This window comes from Danio rerio, chromosome 21 (assembly GCF_049306965.1).
Source record: "Danio rerio strain Tuebingen ecotype United States chromosome 21, GRCz12tu, whole genome shotgun sequence".
NCBI lineage: Eukaryota > Metazoa > Chordata > Actinopteri > Cypriniformes > Danionidae > Danio > Danio rerio.
The window spans coordinates 42,475,941-42,500,953 of record NC_133196.1 but is presented as its reverse complement, the minus strand read 5'-3'; the positions used below and the strand labels follow the sequence as shown (position 1 = coordinate 42,500,953).

Genomic DNA, 25,013 nt, shown 5'->3' with positions numbered 1-25,013 from the left:
AGTGAAGGAATTATCTGCACACAATCTGAATTCCCAATTAGAATAATACTACAAACTATAAAATATTATTCATGAAAATACCTAAATAACAGACAAATCCAAATGCCCATCACGAGCGAGCTGCGCTCCAGACCAGATCAGCTCGATGACGTATAATGTCTCCGACACCGCCTGTAGTCCCAATTAGCAACTTGATAGCAACCGTCTTTTTTAAGAAGCATAACCGATTTAAAAATTCAAGAGTGTGCTGTAACTGATGTGTTTTATGTCGTAGAACAAAACGTAAAAGTATTTTGGGTTTGTGTTGGCCACGAACCTTATTTAAGCGATTTTACTAAAACCCCATTGAAAAAACCCATTGACTTTGGGACGAGGGAACCGGAACTGCTAAAATGCTAACTCACTTCCAGGTTTTTGCACACAAATTGACGTCATAGTTCCTCCACTCTATTGACCAACAGTAATGAGCAGTGTAATGAGCAGTATATTTTACAAAGTAACATTGCCATCTACTGGTCTGGCATAAACATTATATGTTTTGTTTTTTTTTGGATCTTTGTGACTGGGAAACAATTTGACAACATTGAAAAAGGACAAACTTTTCAGTGTGTGCTGTAGTGTAATGGCTGTACTTACAGGCCCATCTTCAGGATTACATACCTGTGCAGTCGTGTGATGCGAGGGAAGTTGAAGGCCAGTCCTCGTAGGAACTCGGACCGTTCCCTGTAGGTTCGATACTGCAGGGTCTGAGCAGGAAGCAGGCTGCGGACCAACTGATTCAATGCACCAGGGACTAAAAGCAGCTCCACAAGTTTTTCAAAGTCCTTCTGTTTTCCTTCCTCTGGGGATGACTGGGATACATCTCTGGTCAGCTTAATGTCTACCTGCTCCACCCGAGTCTCCAGCACTCGGACAGACACAGACACTGGAGTATAGCTAGATGCAAAGCAGAGGAAATTAAGCAGCTTACCTATTTTATAACTGAAATGACTTTCATTTATCCATTTGTTATGAAGTGAAAAGGCTAATTCTGACCCCTGTATGTGTCTGATTTTTTTTACTTACCTAAGCCATACCTACTATGTAAATACCGGAAAACAAGTTAACCTATTAAACCAATGCAGTATATGGCTATCTTGCTTCTGGAGAGCCTTTTTTTAAAGGCTCTCAATTTTCATTGTTTGGTGATTTGGCTATCTTGATTCAAACTTAACAAAATATCAGATCCAGGATCAGGATTGAAAACTACTGCACTAGCAGATAAAGCGTGTTATAACCCTGTGTTGAACAAATTAAATGAATTAATTCTCACATAATCTGGTTACTGTCTGTGTGGTGTGAATTAACCATGAAGTCTCACCCTGGAGCAGAGGCAGTAATATGGTAAGAGCCAGGAGCCAGAGGTCTCCAGTATTGCCCTGTGCCACTGGTGCGCACTAGATGCTTTGAGCCCTCTACCATGACTGTAGCATTAGCAATGCCTCTTCCAGAATTACCATCAGTCACCACACCCCGCACAGACAAATGAACCTGATGACCACAAGCACACAAATCATGTATATGTAATTGCTCATCCGAAGACTTCAAGGACAACACATACACTTCATTGAACATGTACACATAGACATCACATATATACTGTATAACTGCAGGTTAATTGCGTTTATATAAATAACTTTACCTGTTAAAAGCTATTAAGTTACTAGTCAACTAAGGTTATTAGTAACTAATAAAGTTATGCAACTAATAACCTTGACGTATCCGAGTTTAATGCAACAATGTGCAGCTTTTTAAAGCTGCTTTGATGCAATAATTATAGTAAAAAGTACTATACAAATAAGCTTAAATTGAATTGCTCAACCAAAAATAGACAATGTTATGGCCAGGAATGAATCACCTGCTGCATGAACTGTAAGAGAGCTTTATGATTCTTCTCCCAGTATACAGAGAGTGACTCCTCTGGTGGAAGCAGCTCACAACTCAAACCAATGTTCACAGCTAGAGTGTCTGATCCCCGATACGCCCAGGTCAGAATATCGGTTCCTATTAAAGACAAAAAACAACACTTATTTTAGTGTAAAACAGGATGTTTAACATAAAAAAACACTTCTGAAATGCATTTAAACAGACAAAGAAATTATTTGAAAGTACATATGTTCGGTGTTAAGAAGAAAAAGTATTATATTGAAGACATGCTTCACTTAAAAATGAAACCACTCTCAAACATTTGCAAAAGTTTTGGGTTGGAGATAATGAACATAGTTGTGTTTCTTCCACAGATCACTTGCTTTATAAGACCACAATATATTACTAGGAGACACTGGTATTCATTTTGTTTTGCAATTTTTTCCTTATTAGTTTATTTAAAAAAGTAAAAAAATACAATATTATGGTTTTACTGACCCCCATTTTTAAAGGTTTACTTTGGAAGGGTTCTGTGGATAGAGTAGTTTAATTTAGAGAAAGTAAAGTTTTAAAGGTGCTATATAATTTAAATGTATTATTATTATTATTCATTCAAAACTAATATCAGTAAATAACTAATAATCAGTGCTATTACCTCTGACTACAGGACGATGGTGCTTAAGACCTCTTTTCTGTTTGGTTTTTGGCACATCGCAGGTCTGGGGCTCTTGAAAAGCCTGAGATTCCTGGAATCAAGACAATTAAAATGGAAATGCACAAATTGACAAAGACATAAAATACACACTTTATAGTTTCTGCTGACCTTCAGTCAGCTTAAACGTCAAAATAATTTACACTAATGATGCATAATTCATATAGCATTTAACATACTTACCATATAATAGGCATCTGCAACTGATTTAAACATACTTTCATCAACAGGGTCAAGAGAATTTGGAAACACGATTCCCCTGAAACCTAAAAACCACAACAGCAGTCAGTTTCATCATCAAAACAACCACCACCACCATTAATTGGTTTGTACTAAAATTTTTTCACTTTCTGTACCTCCACGAATACTAGCAGTCAGCACAAAGAAATGGGCCTTGATCCAGTTTATCACTGCTTTAGTTTCTGCTTCAACACTATTTCTTGATCTGGACACTTCAGGGAAATTGGTGTTCAGGTCAACACGATGACTGTTGCCGTGTCCAATAATACTCGGGTCTCCTGACAACTGCTCCTTTTGAGCTACAAGAGGACAATCAATCATGGTAAACACACACGCACACACAAAAAAATTCACTCAACATCCATCCATCCATACACTTGTACTGCACGCCTGTCAGTGCACTTGTACCTTTCAGTGCCAGTTCATAGCCGTCTGGGTTCATTGATGGCATGATGTGAATTCTGGTGCTGTTGACCAGACGTGTGACCAGCGGATCTTTGCCGTAATTGCGGCACAAGTACTCAATCAAGTTTAGGAGAATCTCACACCCAATAAACTCATTTCCATGCAGGTTTCCCACAAACAAGACTTCTGGTTTACCTGGTAGAAGAAAGAAAGTTTAACTGCAGTGTTCATTTTGTCTATAAGAAAAGATTGACGAACTAAAACTTGATAGGTCTGTTGTGACAGTAAAGTTGCGAATTGTAATACTGTATACGATTCGCTCATCTAATGAATAATGTGCAACACAGAAAATTTGAACAAAAAGTAATGTTGGGTAGTTTTTAGCTTTTTGATTACATTTTAGCCTTGTCATTTTTTTTGCCAACAATAATGTGTTGTTCATTCATTAGATGAGCAGATTAGAGCATGAGCATTTATAACTATCAGACATGTTGCTAGCACAGAGGACCTGTCAAGTGTTTGTGTCAAGCTTTAAGCAACAACCAGTTTTCACCCTTATTTTGTTGATGAAATTAACACTGGTAACAAATACAGGTACATACAATACTCTGGTTTGCAACGATCAAGGTTGGATGGTTATGAAATTGTCACTATTTCAAGCAGGGCTTTCACAATAGTTAGTTATAGAAATAAGTAATAGTTATAAGAACTAGCCACTAGGCCTGTTTCCCCAGGAACCATTTTCCTGGTTACATTCGCACCGTTAATAGTAACTCTGAAGTGACTTAAAAGGACAGTTCACCCACTTGTTTCAAAACTGAGCTTCATTCTTCTGTTGAACACAAAAAAAGATGTACTGAAGAATGTTAGGAACAAATATAATTAATAAAAAAATAATCTTTGACTTTCATGGTATGTTTTGTTCCTACTATAGATGTAAATAGCTGCTTTTTCCAGCATTCATCAATAGTATCTTGTTTTGTGTTTAGCAAAAGAATTAAATTAATAAAAGTTTAGTACCACTTGAGTGCTAGTAAATGATGAGGAAACAATTCTGTTTTGGTGAACTATCCCCTTTAGCTGACCAACAGCAACATCAAGAACTGCAAAATCAACAATTGGAGAATAGAGCATGTCATGACCAAAGCTGTTTTTAACCCAACTGACATTTCCAGCACAAAACTTCTTTCTGGTTCCTGCACATAACCCACATGCACTTCCACCACTAGTTCTAGAAACCACAAAGAGCAGTGCAACAGCACAACTAATACAAGTACTGCTTAGGCATGGGATGACAACCGTGTTTAACAGGGATGTAACAATATTGTAAATACCGTCATACCAAAATAGTAATTTTTTTCAATATTACTGTAGGCGCATGACTCAATAAAACTATATTTCTGAGAAAATTTTGCTTAGGCGAATGAAGCGAACGGGAGGTAGTGGGAACTACAATTCCCATCAGCCCAGGCGTGGCCATCATCCTTTGCGGTCTGTTGTCACTACAGATCCAGTAATGCTGAAATGGAGTGTGTTGCTAGTGGGCAGGAAGAAAAAGAGCTGGAAATGATCGAATCTAAAGCGGGTTTTAAGTCGGACGTGTGGAAGCATTTCGGTTTCTTTCTAAAAAGATACGAAAAAGGAGAAAAGGTGACAGACAAAGGAAAAAACAGTATGCAGGCACTGCCAGACTGTGGTGAAATATAAGTCGGGGAATACGACTAAAAACAGTCATGGGGACTGCAGAACACAGCACACTTGTTAGATTGATGCAGACATTGACTTGTACCGCAAAGAGACCTCTATCTCACTCATGGTTTGTCCTCTCAAGTGGTGGAAAGACAATGCACAACGTTACCCACTGCTGTCAACCTTGGCTAAATCAGATCTCTCTGTCCCAGAAACCTCAGTCCCAAATGAGAGGGTTTTTTTCTGTTGCAGGGGACATGCCCAGAGATCCCAGCTTTTACCAGATTGTAGTTATATGATAATTTTACTTAAAAACCCATCTCTATCTAAGTAAGTGAGTGATTAAATGTTGAATGTGATGAGTTTTCAACAATACTAAATTGAAACTTTGTTTTACATGGTTTAATAGTTTTTTGTTATTAAAATTGAAAAATTGAAGTTCCTGTTTCGAAACTTACAGATAGATGGCTAATTTGTATGTCATTGATATGTTTAGTGCTAAGGTAAATAAACACTTTTGGCACTTTTTTCGAGTCTATTCATTAGTTTTGTTTTTCCTGTAAATTACTCAATAAATACCGTACCGTGCCATTCATACCGAGGTATTATCGTACCGTGAAATTCTGATACCGTTACATCCCTAGTGTTTAAGGTTTACTGCGCTTTTTTTTACCAGGCGGTTTTAAAACGGTCAAAATTTTCTGTAAAATCGTATGAGTACGATTTTTTTATTTACATTTTTATTTTGTTTTTTAGGACAGCAGTATCTCCAGCAGAAAAGATCTCCAAAGATGCTGTTTTAAATTGTAAAAATATCTGTTTTTGAAACAAATGAAAACAGCAGAAGTGATGATTCATTTGAATTATTTAGCCTGACATGTGTATCGTTACAAAATAATATTTAAATGTTTCCTAAATTTAAATATATTGTGTACAAAGGGGAAAACGATTTAGTTTTTTAGCCAGAAATTGAAAAAAAGAATATATTTTAGAGCAATAATCTCAATACCGTGATACTGTGAAACCGTGATATTTACATCCAAGACCGTCATACCATCAGAATCTTATACTGGCCCATGCCTAGTACTACTATTAAAAACAACTCTTCCCACTTACAATATTTCCTACTTACAATTTGTAAATAAATTGTATGTATTCTTGTGATAATGGTTTAGCATCATAACTCATGTTCATCACATGACCCTTTTGAAACCATTCTAAATAGGTGATTTGCTGTCAAGAAATATTTCTTATTATAAGCAATGTTAAGACATATATTTAACAATAAATGTATTAATTTCCGTTTAATGTATTAGTTTAAGCAACTTAATCAAAAGTGACAAACAAAATTTGACAATAATTATAAGTGGTTAAAATGTTTTAGCTTAAGAAGAATCACTGTTATAAACTCCAGACACATTTAGCATCAATTCAGCGTATTATGATCACTTGTGAAGGATCATGTGACAATGAAGATTAAATGCTCAAATCAATAAATAAAAAATTACTGTTTGTTTGCACCTTGCTGTTCAACACCAGGACTGGTGGAAATCTCCATCACATAAAGATTCCGGTCCTGCACTGATCGTCCGGCTGACTTCAGAGAAGTGATGAAAGGATGGACGGCGCTAAACAGCTGTAGGAACGTCTCCAGTTCATCATAAGTATGATATCGGAAATCCAGAGTCTGAATTGGAGACTTTGAGATGGGAGGTGCTGGTGTGTTTAGGTCTTGATGGGTTATTATAGGCTGCCCAAAAGTGTCTAGCATTAACATCTCTTCTAAAGGCTCCTCGAGGGTGAAGTTCACCAGTATCACTCTTCCATCAATAACTGGGACATTCATCACAGTATTTGAAAGGTATCTGAAGGAAACATGAAAAAAAATCATGTGAAATCAAATCTTATTTACACTTTTGACATTAACTGTTTAATAAAATATTTTACTTTTAAAAATATTTGATCAGTATGGCAGCATAGTGCAATGTACAGTAATACAAGAGAGATGGCAACAGGATTTTGCATGCAAAATCCTTGTGGCTATTAGAAAACCATTAAAAAAAGGCCCTTCTCAATGCAAAAAGCCTGTTTAGTTTGATCAAAGCCTAAAAGTTTATACATTATTATTCACTGTATTTTGACGCGTCCACGATATCAATATTGTGCATGTTCATTATCATGATATACTATATCATTGAATATTGCCGTATGTCTACACTACCTAACAATAGTCTTGTGGTTGATCCCAGTAGTGAGAGCAACAAATAATAACTTCACTTCTAGTTGATCATTTGGAAAAGTGGCAGAAAGTAGATTTGTCTGATGAATCATCTTTTGAACTTCATCCCAATTATCCCAAATAATGCAGAAGAACTATTGAAACAAGCAAGGACCCAATATTCTCATAGAAATCAGTCAAGTTTGGTGAAGAAAAAAATCATGGTTTGGGGTTACATTTAGTATGAGGGCATGCAAGAGATCTGCAGAGTGGATGGCAACATCAACAGCCTGAGGTAACAAGACATCTGTACTGCCTATTACAGTACAAACCACAGGAGAGGGCAAATCCTTCATCAGGATAGCGCTCCTTCTCATACTTCAGCCTCCACATCAAAGTTCCTGAAAGCAAAGAAAGGTCGAGGTGCTCCATGATTGGCCAGTCCATTCACCAGACATGAACATTAATGAACATGTCTGGGCTAGGATGAAGGAGGAGGCATTGAAGATGAATCCAAACAATCTTGATGAACTCTAGGAGTCCTGCAAGAACGCTTTCTTCGTCATTCCAGATGACTTAATTAATAAGTGATTTGAGTCATTGCAGAGATGCAGTCATTCACATTTTTCATTATTTTTCCACTGCACCATGACTTTATATTCTATACTGTACATTATTCATGCTAAGTGACAAGACTTTTGTCTAAGCAAAGTTAGACCTTACTGTCTTAATCAAATAATTCAAAAAATTAAGGCACAATCATATTTTACTTGGTAAAATAAGCATAATCTAAAGGCTTTTGGCTTTCATATGAGCCACTTCTGATAATAAACGATTAACTAGAAGTTATTATTTGTTGTTCCTAAATCTTGATCAGGCGACAAGACTTTTGTCAGGTAGTGTACTTGTGTGCATCTACATATTCACCCTGGTGAGCTGGCAGTGATGTCATATTTTCCAGGCAGCAACAGGCGGTAATAATCACCAAACTTCCAGGTAGTGATGTTGTGATCAATACCAGAAACTGAGATCGTTGCATCTGGCAGTCCCAAACCTGATTTATTCAACACAAAACCTCTCACACCAATATGAGCCTTAAAAAGAAAAGCAAAGCAAGGTTTGTTAGAGCACTCGCTTGACTACACAATGACATTTTTTTCAATCCACTCACTTTCTGTATGAAAGCAAGAAGGGCTTCTCTGTTGTTGCTCCACTCGGTGTAAAGCTGAGAAGCTGGAGGATACTTGCAACAGCTCAGTTCAAAGGAGACTTCAAAACAGTTCCCTTTTAGGTAGTTGTAATCCTGCATTGACCCTGAATGCACATAAATATAGGACAGCAAAGCTTCATGGAGTTTTGGTAAGTTGAAAACATTGATGGAAATATCAAATAGGCAGCAATACCTTCTCCAGAGCTTTTATTGGGATCGTCAGGACAGTCAGCATTGTTTGTCCCCATAACGGGATGGTTCTCAATGTAGGCTTGTGCTAGATTGCGAAACAGAGCATCATCTCCTGATCTGGTGTAAGAACTGTCATCCTCAAAAGGGTAGCTGGCCATCACTGAGCCTCCGTGTAGACTGCCAGACAAGACAAACCTTGAAGATTGAAATAGAAGAAAACACTTATCGTGAAACAATATTTGAACCACGTTACACCACAATGTAACTGGCTTCACCAATGTATAATTGTTAGAGATTAATGTTTTCCAGAAAGGAATAACATGTTGCCAATTTCTGCTTTAAAGAAAAGTCTAGTTAAATGTGATAATCAATTGCACATTTGTTTCATTTTGAATTTGATATTTCAGTCCAATAGTCCAATTTTTGCAGATTAATGCAAAAGTAATCAAAATTCAGAACCTATAATCGATCAAACTTTTCCAGGTCAATTTTTTCAATTACTTTCCCTGCTTCCTGTTTAGAGTCACATGACTACGCTCTGTTATAGGCTGATTTATACTTCTGCCTCAAATGCACAGGTACTGTTAGGCCTTCGTTAAACTTTAACTACACATCCCACGTTTGCAATTCTGACGATGATTGGAAGCTGCGCCAGAGGTGCCTTGAGACGGCATATTTTCCATTACCATAAAAGTATTATTTACATTAAAGTATCTGTTTACAGAAGATGCAGAAAATTGACTGTTTAAAATATTATTTACAGGATATGCAAGAGTTAATTTATTTAGAAGAGAATTTATTTTGTTTCCAAAAGTGCAAGGTATTTTTCTTTTTTTTTTTTATAAGAAAAATGACTTAGTTTTAGGCCATGTGTGTTTTAATTTCAGCATTGATGTTCAATAAATAATCATAGACAGTAGATGGTGTGCGTTTCCTTCAGTTATTTAAAAATCAATAATGCACCCTTCATTCAAACATCTCTCACTTTTAATATGCGAGCATATTTACTGCTCATAACGTGTCAGTGAACTGTGAGGGCAAAAAAAAAAAAAACTGTTCATTAATTGTAATCGAGTTAACCTTTTCGATTAAATGAGATTTGATTCAAGGACAAATCGTTTTATAAATATTTTATTTTTATTATATTTTAGTGATTGTACATGCTTTGGCATATTTTTAAATATTACTGTTGGATTTATTTATTTATTTATTTTATAAGTTTATTTATTTATGCATTGTCTTTTAACTGTCAAATTTTCAATTCTAACCTTTTAGTTTAGTTTTACTTGTACTATTTAGATTTTTTTTTTTCACTTTCATTTAATTTCAGTTTAAGAGTTCACACTTAGCTGATGATTGGTTAAAAAGCTTGTTTGGCAAGCTGTCCCGGGAGAGAGCTCTTAGCTCATGAGATCCTCGAGCCCAGGGCTCCCTCCAGTTTGCAGCGCAAGAGGGGAGTTTGAGCTCAGGCAGATCTCGAGAACTCCCCTGCTGTTTATGGCTAAAGATAAATTAGGGATGGCTATCAAGAGATATACTGTTCTGGCCAAGGACTCATCTGTGGTGCAAGTTTTGGTTCACTTCACTTAAGTCGCATGTTTTTGGACAGTGGGAGGAAACCGGGGAACCTGGGGGAAATCCACGCGTCAGGGAGAACATGCAAATTCCACACAGAAACGTCGACTGGCCTGGTAAGAACAACATTTTTGCTGTGAGGCAACAGTGCTAACCACTGGGCTGCTGTGCTGCCCTATCTAGGAAATGGGGAAGGAGTGGGGGTGGAAGGGGGATTCTTAAAGGCGAAAATAACTGTGATGTAAAACTCTGGTTATTCATAGTGAGTTAAGAATTGTCTGATTGATGAATTGTGTTAGGTGATGCGGGACCAGCCATGGTCAGTCATAAGCATGCCATCGTCTCGAAATTAGTTTCAAGAGTTCACACTTAGCTGATGAATAATTATAAAAGCTTGTTTGGCATGCTGTCCCGGGAGAGAGCCCTGAGCACATGAGATCCTCGAGCCCAGGGCTCCCTCCCGTTGCAAGGCGGTGGGGAGTTTGAGCTCAGGTAGATCGAGAACTCCCCTGCTGTAGTAACAAATGAACAGTAAGTGATTGCTTTTGAAGATAACTACGTACTAGAAGCATGTCTATGGTGCCAATTTAGATTATTCAATTAACTTAATTGCATGTTTTTAGGCGGTGGGAGGAATCCGGGGAACCCGGGGGAAACCAACGTGAGCAGTGCAAACTCCACACAGAAATGTCTGCTGGTTTGGTAAAGCCTGGAACCAGAGACATTCTTGCTGTGAGGCAACAGTGCTACGCACTGGGCCACCGTGTCACCCATCTAGGAAGGAGGAGGAGTAGGGGTGGAAGGGGGGACTCTTCAAAACGAAGATACCAGTGGAATGAAACCCAGGGTATTTATAGTAGTTTAGGAGTCATCTGATTGGAGCGTAGTGAATTGGATAATGCGGATCCAGCCGCTAGCAATCATAAGCAAGTGATCCTCTCGAAATTTGTTTATACATAAACTTCACTTATAAATAAACTTCACTTGTTTTTAAATAGTTTTAGTTGAATATTATAAACCACAATTCAGTTAAAACAACAAAGTGGTTTAAAATTTAGCATGACTTTTCATGGAATTTTAGAAACAGAAATGCGCACATCTAAGAATCTCAAAGGCAAGCGCTCGATCAAAAATAAACAGTAGCAAAAGATGAAAAGAAAATCGGCACACTGCCACTTTAGCTCTTGGTAGGTCGAAATGTTGTGATATTAAAAAGATTAAATATCACATATGAATAAATATGAATAATATCACATATGAATACATTTTTATTACATTTGTCAGCCAAATTAAAGTCAGTGTGAAAATCAACTTGCATGCTGGAGGTTTACCCTATGGTTTACCCTTTTACTGAATAGGAACACATTTTAATGTCAAGACAAGGCTAACTAAGCTGTTAAGTGTAAACAAAAAATTAACCATTAATATAACGTATTTGCAAGTCAAGAATAATATGCCTACTTGCTTTTGTAATATTACTAAATAGAAATGATAAAATAAATTAATAAATACGCCTTGGAGTTGATTAGTTTTCCTCTCTGTATGCACCATACACTTTCTGGACACTCCATATTTCTGAAAAACACTGTGCAAAGCTACTTCACACAGGTAAGTGGGCTTTAATATTCATCTGTAGGAGACATCTTTGTCCTTTATATGCACCAGACACTTTCTTATAAACTCTCCGCGTTTATGGAAAACATTGTGCAACTCCGAGTGTGCTTCACGCCAGTGAGTGGGCTTAGCAAATCACCTGTATGAGACAAAATCTTCCCTCTGTGTGAATGTGTGTGTGTGTGTATATAAAGACATAGGACGATAAGGTTTTTAAGCTATACCGTTTGTTAAAGTCAAGGTTTTAAAACTGCCAAATTTTTCTGTAATACCTTTCTTAATGTATGTGTAAGATTTTTTATTTGCATTTTATTTTAGTGTTTTTAGAACAACAGTATCTTAAGTAGAAAAAATACCAAAAGGTGCTGTTTAAATTGTAAAGAAATGTGTGTTTTTTTAAACAAATGGAGACAGCAGAAGTAATTAATTCATTTGAATTATTCAGCCTAACATGTTTACTGCTCCAAAATATCACAAATCTTTCCAAAAATTAAACATATTGTATTAAAAGGTGAATTTTTTTGTTTTTTACCCAGACATATAAAAAGAAAATATTAGAGCAATAAACACCGTGAAACCATAATATTTTTATCAAAGGTTATCATACTGTCAGAATCCCAGCCTATGCCTAGTGTGTATGTGTGTTTATGTATGCATGCATGCATGTCTAAAAACTGCTAAATTACCTTGTCACTGCTAAGTTAACTTGAGTCTACTACCTTGCTGCTCTCTGGTAATTTAAAGTGATTATTTTATTCTCATTTGTATATTGTTTTGAAAAAAAGCGTCACCAAATGAATAAATGTAAATGCTTACCGTTTAAACAAACATCGAAAAAAAATATTAGTTCTGTCAACATCTACTCACCACCGTGAAGTTTCTTTTATCTGTTTAACACAAAAGAATACATTTTGAAGAAAGCTAAAAACTTTTTGACTGCCCCCTATTGACTGCCATAGTCTGAAAAAACAAACAACATTACTATGAAAGTCATCATTCTTCAAAATATCTTATATTTTGTTCACCAGAAAAACGGAACTCATAAAAGTTCTTTATTACTTAATTACTTGAGGGTGAGTAAATTTTTATTTGAGGTAAACTTTCCCTTTAACAAAGCTTTGACTGACTGGAAATATGGATTCAATACTGTATATAAAATCAACAAAGGCAAAACTGTAAAAAACAAAGCTTGTGCATCATAGAGAATAATATTTAGACAATTGTACAGTTGATTTGAATATTTTATTTCAAATGGTGTCAGAGTTTAATTGAATTTTGCAATTTTTACATTAAAAGATATTTAAAAAATATTATGAAATAAATAGAGTGCTAATTAAAAAAACCGAGTCTTGTGCAATATGCAGGATGTTTTTCTGAATATTCTGGTGCTAGTTTTATTGTATAATTTCATATGGTTGAATTGTTTAATTCATTTTTATGGTATTTTTTTTTTAATCGAGAAATTAAGCCTTGTGCAACATAAAGGGCACATATTTATGCCTATCTGACCTATTTTTGGCCCAAAGTATAACAGGAACAAAGATTTTAATTGATTTGAAAATCGAATGTCTAATGAATGTCGAAAGTAAAACTAACTTTACCGCGGTCTGGAAGTACTTGAGTAAATAACGGAGGAATAACAGAAAACAAGCAATTAAAAACATCCAACATACTTTCTCTCCTGAATCCACCTGATGACAGCCATGACCTCCGGTATGTCTCCTGCAGTCTCACTGGAGGGCTCGTCCTGGACTGGGAAGCTCTTGTTAAGGTCATAGTTTTTGGCATTGTCTCGGGCCTCAGTGGTGCCAGAGCATTCTCCCTCCAGCGCCCTCTCAAAGCCGTCCGGGTTCATACTGGCCAAAATGTAGATGTCAGTCCGGTCTACCAGCTCCGTCACCCTCACATCACGGCCATACCGGGTCAGCAGGTACTCCACAAGGTAAACCAGCACCTGACGAGACAACGCCTCGTCCCCGTGGATGTTGCCCACGTACTTCACCTTCGGTTTGCCCGGTACGTCTTGCGTGGGATTGGATGTGATTCTCATGACCCAAAGCTCTCTGTCCTCGACAGACTGGCCGATGCTCGCCAGGCTACAAATATGGGGAAATTTCCGAGAAAACCCTTTTAAACGATCAGTCATTTCGGCGTAGTTGTAATACCCTCTATATGTTTCTTCGTTTACTTTGTTTGTGCGTCTCAAAGCAAGTATTTGGAGCGGAAGTGTTAAAATATGCGGCACAATGAGCCACAGAATATACATTGCGTGTTTATGAACAGATTATTTAAAATATTTTTTGTTTGTTTGTCGTTTTATCCCTTGCTGTTCATTTGTTTAGCCTTCACAATTTTGGCATCTCTCGGTCGGTTAGTGGGAAGGTCAAACAGTTCAGGTGGAAATTAGGGATAGGCCTACTAATAGATTTCACTTGGCTGGGCATCATCAAAATTGGTCAAACCTACAGGATGGGTTAAACCATTATCGTTTGAGGGGTGTTTGAGGGGTGTTTAACTTTTCAAACAAATGCTAAACAACTACACTCTATCTTTAAAATTAGACTCTCATGTTTGGTCAGCTCATTTACATAGCTTAAACATCTCTGGTCTCAATAAATGTAGAACAATTCACAATAATTTGAGTGGAAGACAGACATCATGTAAAATGATTCTGTTTGAAATTGTCAGCATTACACTGAAAAAAAATATTCAAATATGATTTCTTGTATTTACTAACATGTTTTAAGTGGCTGTAAACAATTTATATGAGCTGAATTTAAACAAACAAATTAAGTTGAACATTACTAAATTTAATTTGTTTCAATTCAACACTTCAATCGTTTGCAACAATTTTGCAGACATAATTTTTTTCTGTGTATCTGGAGGTGTTTTTTAACGTTTAAACCTTAAACGTGTTGTGTATGCATGCATAAATAAATAAAGACCCAACATCTAAAATATAAAAGACAGTTTAATATTATTTTTTAAATCTATTTAACAAAAGCAGTTAAACTAAAATAAAAGTTAAGCATAATATTCATTAATCTTCCTTTGGCTAAGCCCATTATCCATCCGGGGTCGCCACAGCAGACTGAACTACCAACTATTCTGGCACATGTTAAATGTTAAAGAAATGTAATTAGTTATTGATTTGTAAATATATTTAATTCGAAATAAAACTTGATTAGGCATAATAGAATACTTGGCTTCATAATCATTCATTCATTCATTTTCTTTCCAGCTTAGTCCCTTTATTAATCAAGGGTCGCCATAGCAGAATGAACCACCAACTTATCCAGCATATGTTTTTTTATGCAGCGGATGCCCTTCCCGTAGAAACTTAAAAAGAGTTTGCATGTTCTCCTCGTGTTCGCGTGGGTTTCCTCCGAGTGCTCTGCTTTCCCCACAGTCCAAAGACATGCGCTATACATGTAGGTGAATTGAAAAAGCTAAATTGGCTGTAGTTTATGTGTGTGAATGCAAGAGTGTATTGGTGTTTCCCAGTGTTGGGTTGCGGCTGAAAGGGCAATTAGATAAGCTAAATTGGCATATGTAAAACATATACTGGATATGTTGGCGGTTTAGTCCATTGTGGCAACCACTGATTAATAAAGAGACTAAGCCGAAAAGAAAATGAATGAATAATAATAATAATAATAATGATGATAATAATAATAATATAGTTTTTATTTTGGCATAAAGCTGAAAGAAAAAGTTTAAAAATGTTTGCCATATTATTTTCAAATGTGACTGCTTATGCTAAATTAAGTTGATGTGGATCAGTTGCTTTAAATTGTTTCAACACAGTGGAAACACTGTGGCTATGAGCGGCTTTCATCAAACCATCACAGTGCAGTCTTCAGAAGATTGCATATTTATATAAATATATTTAAATTCTAAACAAAAATATATTAGGCTTTATTGTCTATTAATTAATTACTTTAATTAATTAATTTCTTAATAAATTATTAATTAATATTAATATTATATTAATATTAATATTTATTATATACATTTTTTATTATATTATATATTTATAATATATTTTTTATTTATTTATTTATTAATATATTTATTAACAATATTATTATTAATATTAATAATAATATTAAATAAATAAATAAATTAATTAATTAATTAAATTTAACATGAAAATTATAAACTTGTTAACCCTGTCCACTTTGCTTGACATGATAATTAATAAACTTTAGAATCTTATTGGAAAAATATTTCAATAAAAATAAAGCAGAACACATTTGAGGAAATATGTCCAATTGCAATTATTACTACTACTATTTTTATTATTATTATTATTATTATTATTAGTAGTAGTAGTAGTAGTAGTAGTAGTAGTAGTAGTAGTAGTACTAGTAGTATTTATCAAATGCTAAAAATGTATTTATAACTTTAGTTGAAAAAATCCATTTACTATGGAATAGTAGAATTAGTATTTAATAATAATAACCACACTAGTAATACTTTAGATTTTTTTGGCATAAAACAAAAATTTGTATGTTTTATTTTTAAATGTAACTTTACATTTGCTAAAATTAAGTTTATATTCTCATTAAACGATCACAGTGCAGTCTTCATCAGATTATGTATTTATATAGCTACAACACAGTCTTTGTGTCCCTGATTGGGATTGCACCAAGCCATATTAGATTCTTAGGCAATGTGTAAAACGAGTTACTGCCTATGAATGTGTCTCAAATACGGAAATTCTGTTTTATTTATTTTTTGTCTTTATTTAATGCAAAAATGACAATTTACCATTGTTTCATATGCTCACCAACAACAATTTTTAGTCCCACTTGACACTTGGTGAGTCCTAATTTTTTATTTCATAGTCTAAAAGTGAATTATTTTCACAGCATTACTACAGAGGCCTACTTAGTATGTAGTTTATAGTAGATAGTAACTAGAGGTGTCGATATAATCAGCACAAATGCATATTAATGTAATATCTGACACATTACTATTGCTTCTAAATTCATATTTAATTTTAGACAATTCATTAGACCTCATGATTTTATGCGTGTGAGAGTTTGTCAGGAAAGATCCACACACCACAGTCGGTTCATATTCAGTTTTTTTGTTTCTTTAGTTTTTTATGCTCATGTTTTTATTCATCAAATATCATACAGAAGCTGACCATGAAAACTGCAATGGCTACGATCATGATGACCAAGTCGTGACGAAAGAAGAGCAACGCTCCGGCTTCTCACTGCACCACGTCCCTTCGGCTGTAATCATACAGGACTTGTTCTTCTGCTTTTTTCCTGCCGTCAATAGTTAGTCTTTCTTTCCTCGTGTAGTGGGTAAAAAAGTGCTGTGGACTTGTTACATTGCTGTAGCACCAGTAAACCAGCCTGCCGTCCTGGTCAACAAAAACCATCTGGCATGGCTGGGAACGGAGGGATGGAGGAGGAGGGAGGGTGGAAGGAGGAGGGCTGGTTCCTCTTAGTGCTGGATCCTGCGGATAGACTGGATCTGAGGGGTCTGAGCGTGGCAGCCGTACTCCCTGTAGTGCCTGTACTCGCCTCCGTGGCAGTCGCACTCCATCAGGTACTGGTAACCACGGTAACCAGGATACTGGTAGCATACAAAACTAGAAGAAAACAGGAACACAGAGGCAGCAGGTCACCATGGTGGAGCGGAAACGCTGACGAATGCACTGACAAATACACAGACGTCAGCGTGAGTCCAAACACTCTTGCTTGTTTTTTACACGTTGATCAGAAGCAACACCAAACCATTTTTTAGATCAAAATTACTTCAAAATGTCAGTGCTGGACCAAGTACACAACATAGGCATTCGAGGAAAAGTACTGATAGCCTCATACATTAGAATCACTCTGAATGGATCATTTGTATCAGTAAATCCTTTACTGGACATTCGCTCTGAACAGATTACTTGACGCTGTGACTGATTTACTGAATATGAACATCGAACAGATCATTTGAATCAGTGAATAATTTACTGGAGATTCACTATGAACAGATCATTTGAATCAGTGAATAATTTACTGGAGATTCACTATGAACAGATCATTTGAATTGGTGAATGGTTTACGCGAGGCTCAATCAGAACAAATTAATTGATTCAGTTATGAATTTTCTTGATATTCACTTCAAACAGATTACTTAAATCAGTAAATCATTTACTAGAGATTTTCTCTGAGCAGATCATTTGAACAGTGAATCATTTACTGGGGATTTACTTTAAACAAATAATTTGAATCAGTGAATCATTTACTGGAGTTTTACTCTGAGCAGATCATTTGAATCAGTGAATTCGTTACTCGAGACACTCTCTGAACAGATCCCTTGAATCAACAAATCCTTTACTGGAGATTTACTCTGAACAGATCTTTTGAATCAGTGAATCCGTTACTGGAGACACACTCTGAACAGATTCCTTGAATCAGCAAATCCTTTACTGGAGATTTACTCTGAACAGATAATTTGAACAGTGAATCATTTACTGGGGATTTACTCTGAACAAATAATTTGAATCAGTGAATCATTTACTGGAGATTTACTCTGAGCAGATCATTTGAATCTGTGAATCCGTTACTGGAGACTCACTCTGAACAGATCCCTCGATTCAGCAAATCCTTTACTGGAGATTTATTCTGAACAGATCATTTGAACAGTGAATCATTTACTGGGGATTTACTCTGAACAAATAATTTGAATCAGTGAATCATTTACTGGAGATTTACTCTGAGCAGATCATTTGAATCAGTGAATACGTTACTGGAGACTCACTCTGAACAGATCCCTTGAATCAGCAAATCCTTTACTGGAGATTTACTCTGAACAGATCATTTGAATCAGTAAGTCATTTACTGTATATTCACTTTGAACAGATTATTTGATTCAGTGAGTCCTTTACTTGAGGTTCACTCTGAACAGATAATTTGAATCAGTGACTCATTTACTAGATAGTCACTTTGTACAGATCCTTTGAATCCGTGACTCCTTTAATGGAGACTCACTCTAAACAGATCATTTGAATCAGTGAATCCTTTACTTGAGATTCACTCTAGACAGAGCATTTGAATTAGTAAATCCTATACTTGAGATTCACGCTGAACAGATCATTTGAATCTATGAATCCTTTACTGTAGATTTACTCTGAACAGATCATTTGAATCAGTAAATGTTTTACTTGAGATTCACCCTGAACAGATCATTTGAATCTGTGAATGGTTTACTGGAGGCTCATTCTGAACAGATCATTTAAATCAGTGAATGTTTTACTGGTGATTCACCCTGAACAGATCATTTGAATCAGTGAATGATTTCCTGGAGATTCACTCTAACTGATCATTTGAATTAGTGAATCCTTTACTTGAGATTCACTTTGAAAAGATAGTTTGATTCAGTGAACCCTTTACTGTAGACTCACTCTGAACCGATCATTTGAATCAGTGAATCCTTTACATACACTCTGAACATATCATTTGAATTCATGAATGGTTTACTGGAAACTCACTGTGAGCAGATTATTTCAATCGGTGAATCATTTACTAGTGATTTACTCTGAACAGATTATTTGAATCTGAAATGTTTAGTGGAGACTCACTCTGAATATATAATTTCAATCCGTGAATCATTTACTGGAGACTCACTCTGAACAGATTATTTGAATTCGTGAATGGTTTACTTCAGATTCACTATGAACAGATCATTTGAATCAGTGATTCCTTTACTTGAAACTCACTCTGAACAGATCATTTGAATCATCAAACCCTTTACTGGTGAGTAAAAATACTAAGTTAATAATGTCCACCACTTCAAAATATGCTTAAAGCGAAAGCAAATCTGCCATGACATCATTTCCTTCTAAATCAGTGCAAAGCAAAGTTCATCAGGAATTGTTTTTAAGACTATGAAAGAGTTCATCAAAGCTAACATTTTATCTGGCAAACACTTTTGAACTATTGGTAATTACATAATTAGAGTGGCTCTGGAGTTCTGCCTACTTTTACATGTAAATCATTCTGGTTATTTTTTTTTCTATTTAGTTCATCGAGACCAAACATTATCAAATAAAAATATTAACATTAGAGAATTTTATAGAAAATTAAAAATACTGTTCAATCCACCTTAGAACTGCAGAGTAGTGTTAAGACACACAATTGGCACTTTTGCTGTCTTCATTTGTCTCAAATAAAATAGATATATGGGCAATCATACTTACGCGCCACTCATGACCTGGATGGAACGGACCTCGTTGTTGCACCATCCCATACCCTGCAGGGAAGGGTAGTCATTGCACACCTCCCACTGCTTTCCAGTCATGTTCTCACAGTCGAAAAGCATCATGCGGGAGTCGCTGTGCATCTGTTTTAGAAAGAAGACACACAGTCAGTTTGATGAATGCACTGTTGAGCAAAATTAGTTCCCTTTCAGTTTATGGCTTGGAATTTTTTTAAATAATTAAATTTTTAATGTCTGACAAGATTTTGAATTGAAACCAGTCAACCTGCACATGGAAATAGACAGAATCATCATTTTATGGCATAGTCTTTTATTAAAGTCCGGAAAATAAAAGTTCAAAGGAGAAGCAGGCTATTCAGACAATACCTATATTTTTAATATACACCTATATTTTATTTATAAATATTTCTAAAAATTAGCTTTTTATTTTTGCTTTATTAAAATTTAATTCATACTAATAATTTATTTTAATTCTACGTCTTTTAAAAAATAAATGTAATTCATTATTACTAATATATTTATAATATATTTATTTATTTATTTTAACTTTTTATTTATTTATTTATTTTTTAATTTTTACCAATTTTTTTTTATTAATTGTTAACAATGCGTACAGGCTGAAAAAAAACTATATAATGAAATATATCAATTCATATACCCCCACCCCCCTCCCCTGCAGTCACTTGAAACTGGGGTATCCAATGAATAGAAGTGAACATAAAAACTCAAACAGAATACAGTATCAAGTATTAATTATACAAAGTAAATTATATTTACAATATATTTATTGATAGTGGATTGACATTAGCTGGAAATGTAGAGTGCAGTTTTAATAAAGCAATGCAAAGATTATCTCTCATCAGGAGGTTAAAACAATTTGGTGTCAGTCAAGCTATTCTGGAGATGGTATGCAAGAACTTGGTTGAAAGTGTTGTGAGTTTTAACATGATTGAATGGTATTGACTGTTGCCAATTAAGGAAATGAATGTACATTAAAGCCAATTAATGTCGAGTAGTAAAAACCACTAGTGCAATTGTAGGAAAAGCACAAACACAACCACATGAAATTTAATCAATGAGAATAGACCATTTCAATGAGGTCATGTTATTGGACCATGAACATTTCCTGCTTGTTATAAAACTACTTCATAACTGTAACAAAAGGCATTTCAATCATAACTTAGGGCCCTATCATACACCCGACACAATGTGGCGCAAGGCGCGGCGCAATTGTTGTTCGCTTTTGCGACAGGTTGTTTAAATAGCAAATGCATTTGCGCTCATATGTGCGCCCATAGGCGTTTTGGTCTTAAAAGGGAGGCGTGTTGAGGTGTATTGCTGGCACGTTGATATTTTGAGAAACTATAATAGATTTTTCAATAGACCAGAACAAAGCCGGTCTATTGTCCAGCGCAGAGCGCGTTAGTTGTGTGCCTCGCTTACACACTGCTTAATACGCACAAGATGTAGAGCAATACACAAATATCTTTACTTATGAAAAAGAATTAAAATCTTAAGGATATAAAGGATATAATAATAATATATATATATATATAGGATATACATATAAAAAATTTAAATATTAGAAAACATATTATTTTCTAGCCTACATAAATATAAAAAACATACTTTCATGTCTTCTTCATCTCGAATTTTTCAGTTCATTCATAACAATTTGCTTTTGTATAATGTTATTATTATTAGTAGTATTATTTATTATATCCATATTTATATTTCTTTTATTTAAAACAAGCTTAGATCTGCCCACCTGTCAGGTTTTAGATCATATGGGGCACAGCATGTGTTTTAGGATATAACTCAGTTTTTTGATCACACTTCGTTATTATTGTTTATTTATTCGCTTGCTGGAAATTAGAACTGAATTTAGAAATAGTTTTGAAACAAATCTTTGCGCTTAACAGACAAAGTTAATTATTTATAGGCCAATTGATGTCTGTGCTTAAAGGTTTCCCTATCCACGAAAGTGAAAGTAGATAATGAGAGGCGTTATCGCTCATTCTCGCGCTGCAGATGCTGTGTTTAACTGTTTTATTCCTAGTGAAACGCTCAGTTTTTTTAATTACAAAGTCCGTCATGTAAATAGCAAATGCGAATGGCATAACCCAACTGGCTCTTAAAGGGAATGGGAGATGATACTCTGATTGTTTTTTTTCTCAAAACACACCTATAACTCATTAAGAAAATAAGCTCAACCCTTTTTTGTTTGTGTGTGTTGCAGATGCTCTCACTCACAGCAGAATAAATGGGCCGGAAGGAAATGAGTCTCTCGATGCGATAGGCGTTGTTGCCGCTCCAGGCCTCCCAGCATGGATAATCTCCCTTCTCCAGGATAAACTGCTGCCCGTTAAAGGTGGAGTGCTCAAAACCAACCCAACTACAGCCAAAACAAGAGGTGAGCTCATGAGATTGAGGGATAGTTTACTCAAAAGAATGAAAACTCTGTCATCATTTACTTACATAACTTATTACCAATTTCAAAGCTATTTAAAGGGAAAATTCACCCAAAAATCTAAATTAACTCACTATTTCCTCACTCTCAGGTGGTTACATATGGAACACATATTGAACGAACAAGAATATATTTAGAAAAATGTTACTTGTTTCAAACCTTGATGAGTTTGTTTCTTTCAGCAGAACACAAAAGAATATCTTTGAAAAATGCTGAAACCAGTAACCATCAACTTCCACAGTAGGAAAATCAAATACTATGGAAGTCAATGGTTACAGGTTTCAGCATTTTTACGCAAATTATGACAGGATTGTCCTTTTTTGGGTCAAAAGAGAAGATGTTTTGAAGAATGTTGCACAGCAGCGGCCATTGACTTATATAGTTTTTTCTGTTTGGTGTTCCAACTATGGAACTACATTCTTCAAAATATCTTCTTTTGTGTTTAACAGAATTAGGAAGGTTGCTGCTTTTTAACATTCTTCAAAATATCTTCTTTTGTGTTAGATGGAAGAGAAGAATTCAGAAAAGTTATATTCTTGAGTGTGAGGAAATGATGAGGACATTTTCACTTTTGGGTGAACTAGCCCTTTAAGGATGAAATGTATTTATTTAACCAAATATTGTTTTTACTCACGCGCCACACTCCACTTTCAGGGAGCGAACGGTCTCCATGCCGTACTCCATAATGTTCTGGCAGCAGGCGGTGAATTCACAACGCCTGCCCTGGAAATGCTCCTGGTCATAAACGGTGATCTGGGGGAAAACAGAGACACACAGGTAAATAAATTTATGCAAATATAGAAAGACAATGACTGAACTTGAGGATATTTATTGGTCAAAATATTTTTTATTTGGTCATGAAATTTAGATTATATTATAATATTATTTATCATCATCATTATTTTTTAAGCGCTATTTATTGAATTTTCTAATAAATAGGATACTCATAAACCCTGATATTCAAAAATCAGTGATTCTGAGAAAAAACAACAACATTATATTAAACTAGCATGATTAAAAAATAAAACGGGAGAAGAGGAAACTAATTGACAGAATTTTCATTCAAAAAACATTAAAACTATAGTAAAAAACTAAATGCAATTTAGGGATAGTGCATAAATATCAGTATAATGCATAAAATGACCATGAAAATAAAACAATAAAATTACTATTATTATTCGTATTATTATTACGCATAGATTGTAATATGCTACATTTAGGATTGATTATGTATTGCTTTTAGTAAATATTTTTGATTTATATTCCCAGTAATTATATTATACGCACACTCAAAAAATGACTTTTGCTTCTTGTTCAAACTATACTTATTAAAAATAAGTTGAAACGACTCTTTTTGGCACAACTTAATTGTTTAATGTTCAGTCCATTTAAATTTGTTAGAATAATTACGCTAACTTAATCGATTTGTGTTGGGACAACATGAAGGAATAGTATGGAACCCAACATTTTTTTTTACAGAAGATGTTGCACAATATCCAGGGTTATAATAAAACTAAAACAAAAACCATAACACTGAAAATATTTGTTAAATAAAATAAAATAAAATAAAATAAAATAAAATAAAATAAAATAAAATAAAATAAAATAAAATGCAAACTAAGATTAAAAAATTCACTTTTAAATCTATAGGAAAAAAATGTAGCATTTTAAAATAAAATGAAATAAAGCTAAATTAATTACTCAAACTATTATTAAAACTACAATAATTACCTAATACTAAAGCAACAGTCTCTGTTATATGTAAATAAATATATGTCTATTTTAATTATTTAATTAACTATATTTATATAGTTTTTTTGTATTTGTATTGTTTTTATATTATGTTAAGAGAACATTCCATTATGTTTTATAAAAAACATGAATTCAGACAAAATTAAAAATGAATGAAATAACCATACCTTCCATGGTCCCATGGGCATTGACATAGGGTTTGTCAGAGCCATATTTTTTCAGAAATCTCAGCGCTGACTGACCTGCAGGAAGGACATCATTTCAGAAGAGAGTTCACAAAACTACTGAACATCAGTTTTTATACATCTGAACTCTAACTAAAATATTCTCATGTAAAAAGCAGCACAGATGCTTGTCAAAGGTAATATAACATGTAAACCACTCATCACATCATGTAAAATACACATCACTGCTAGATCAACTCACTCGTTATATTGTTATATTCTCAAATCTCTGATGGAAACATCAGGAGTGCAGTTGGTGTGTTTGTAATGCTCACTCTGGAGTGTGTAAAGTGGTCAGAGGCACAGGTTTGACCAGACTTACCCAACTGAATGATCTGGATCCACCACGCGGTCTCCTGCTCCGGCATCCAAGGGGCTTTTATACTGGCGGCCGGACTCTGTCAGCAGTTTGCTTTCAGGGCCTTTTGTTTCTGACCCGAGCTAAAGTCCTTTCTTTCCTCCTCTCTTCATGCTCTTCATAATGTAAAAACCCACCACAGCCAGACCACTTCGCTTTCACACTAGCCGTGCAAATTTATACGAATTAGATAAAAATAATTTAAAACAGAGTTTAG

General features: G+C 35.0%; 2 protein-coding genes across 3 annotated transcripts in view; both read right to left on the bottom strand.

The window, feature by feature from the left end:
- cpdb (carboxypeptidase D, b) overlaps positions 1-14,154 on the bottom strand; it is a 29,316-nt gene extending 15,162 nt beyond the window's left edge. The window contains exons 1-12 of one of the 2 annotated variants that reach the window (XR_012396563.1): positions 13,434-14,154; positions 8,573-8,766; positions 8,341-8,483; positions 8,097-8,263; positions 6,473-6,816; positions 3,266-3,457; positions 2,974-3,156; positions 2,801-2,883; positions 2,561-2,651; positions 1,898-2,043; positions 1,361-1,530; positions 661-936 (exon numbers count right to left, since the gene is read on the bottom strand). Coding sequence is in view for 1 of the 2 variants with exons in the window: in NM_001328400.1 (NP_001315329.1) it covers positions 661-936; positions 1,361-1,530; positions 1,898-2,043; positions 2,561-2,651; positions 2,801-2,883; positions 2,974-3,156; positions 3,266-3,457; positions 6,473-6,816; positions 8,097-8,263; positions 8,341-8,483; positions 8,573-8,766; positions 13,434-14,026 (2,582 nt within the window). In the remaining variant the exon portion in view is untranslated. 2 annotated transcript variants of the gene reach the window in all.
- Positions 14,155-16,850: 2,696 nt separating this feature from the next.
- Positions 16,851-24,789, bottom strand: cryba1b (crystallin, beta A1b). Its single transcript, NM_001002586.1, is given in 6 exon segments — positions 16,851-17,371; positions 19,973-20,115; positions 22,246-22,387; positions 23,097-23,215; positions 24,382-24,456; positions 24,761-24,789. Coding segments are annotated over 5 exon segments (597 nt in total). The 5' UTR covers positions 24,427-24,456; positions 24,761-24,789; the 3' UTR covers positions 16,851-17,223.
- Positions 24,790-25,013: the final 224 nt, after the last annotated feature.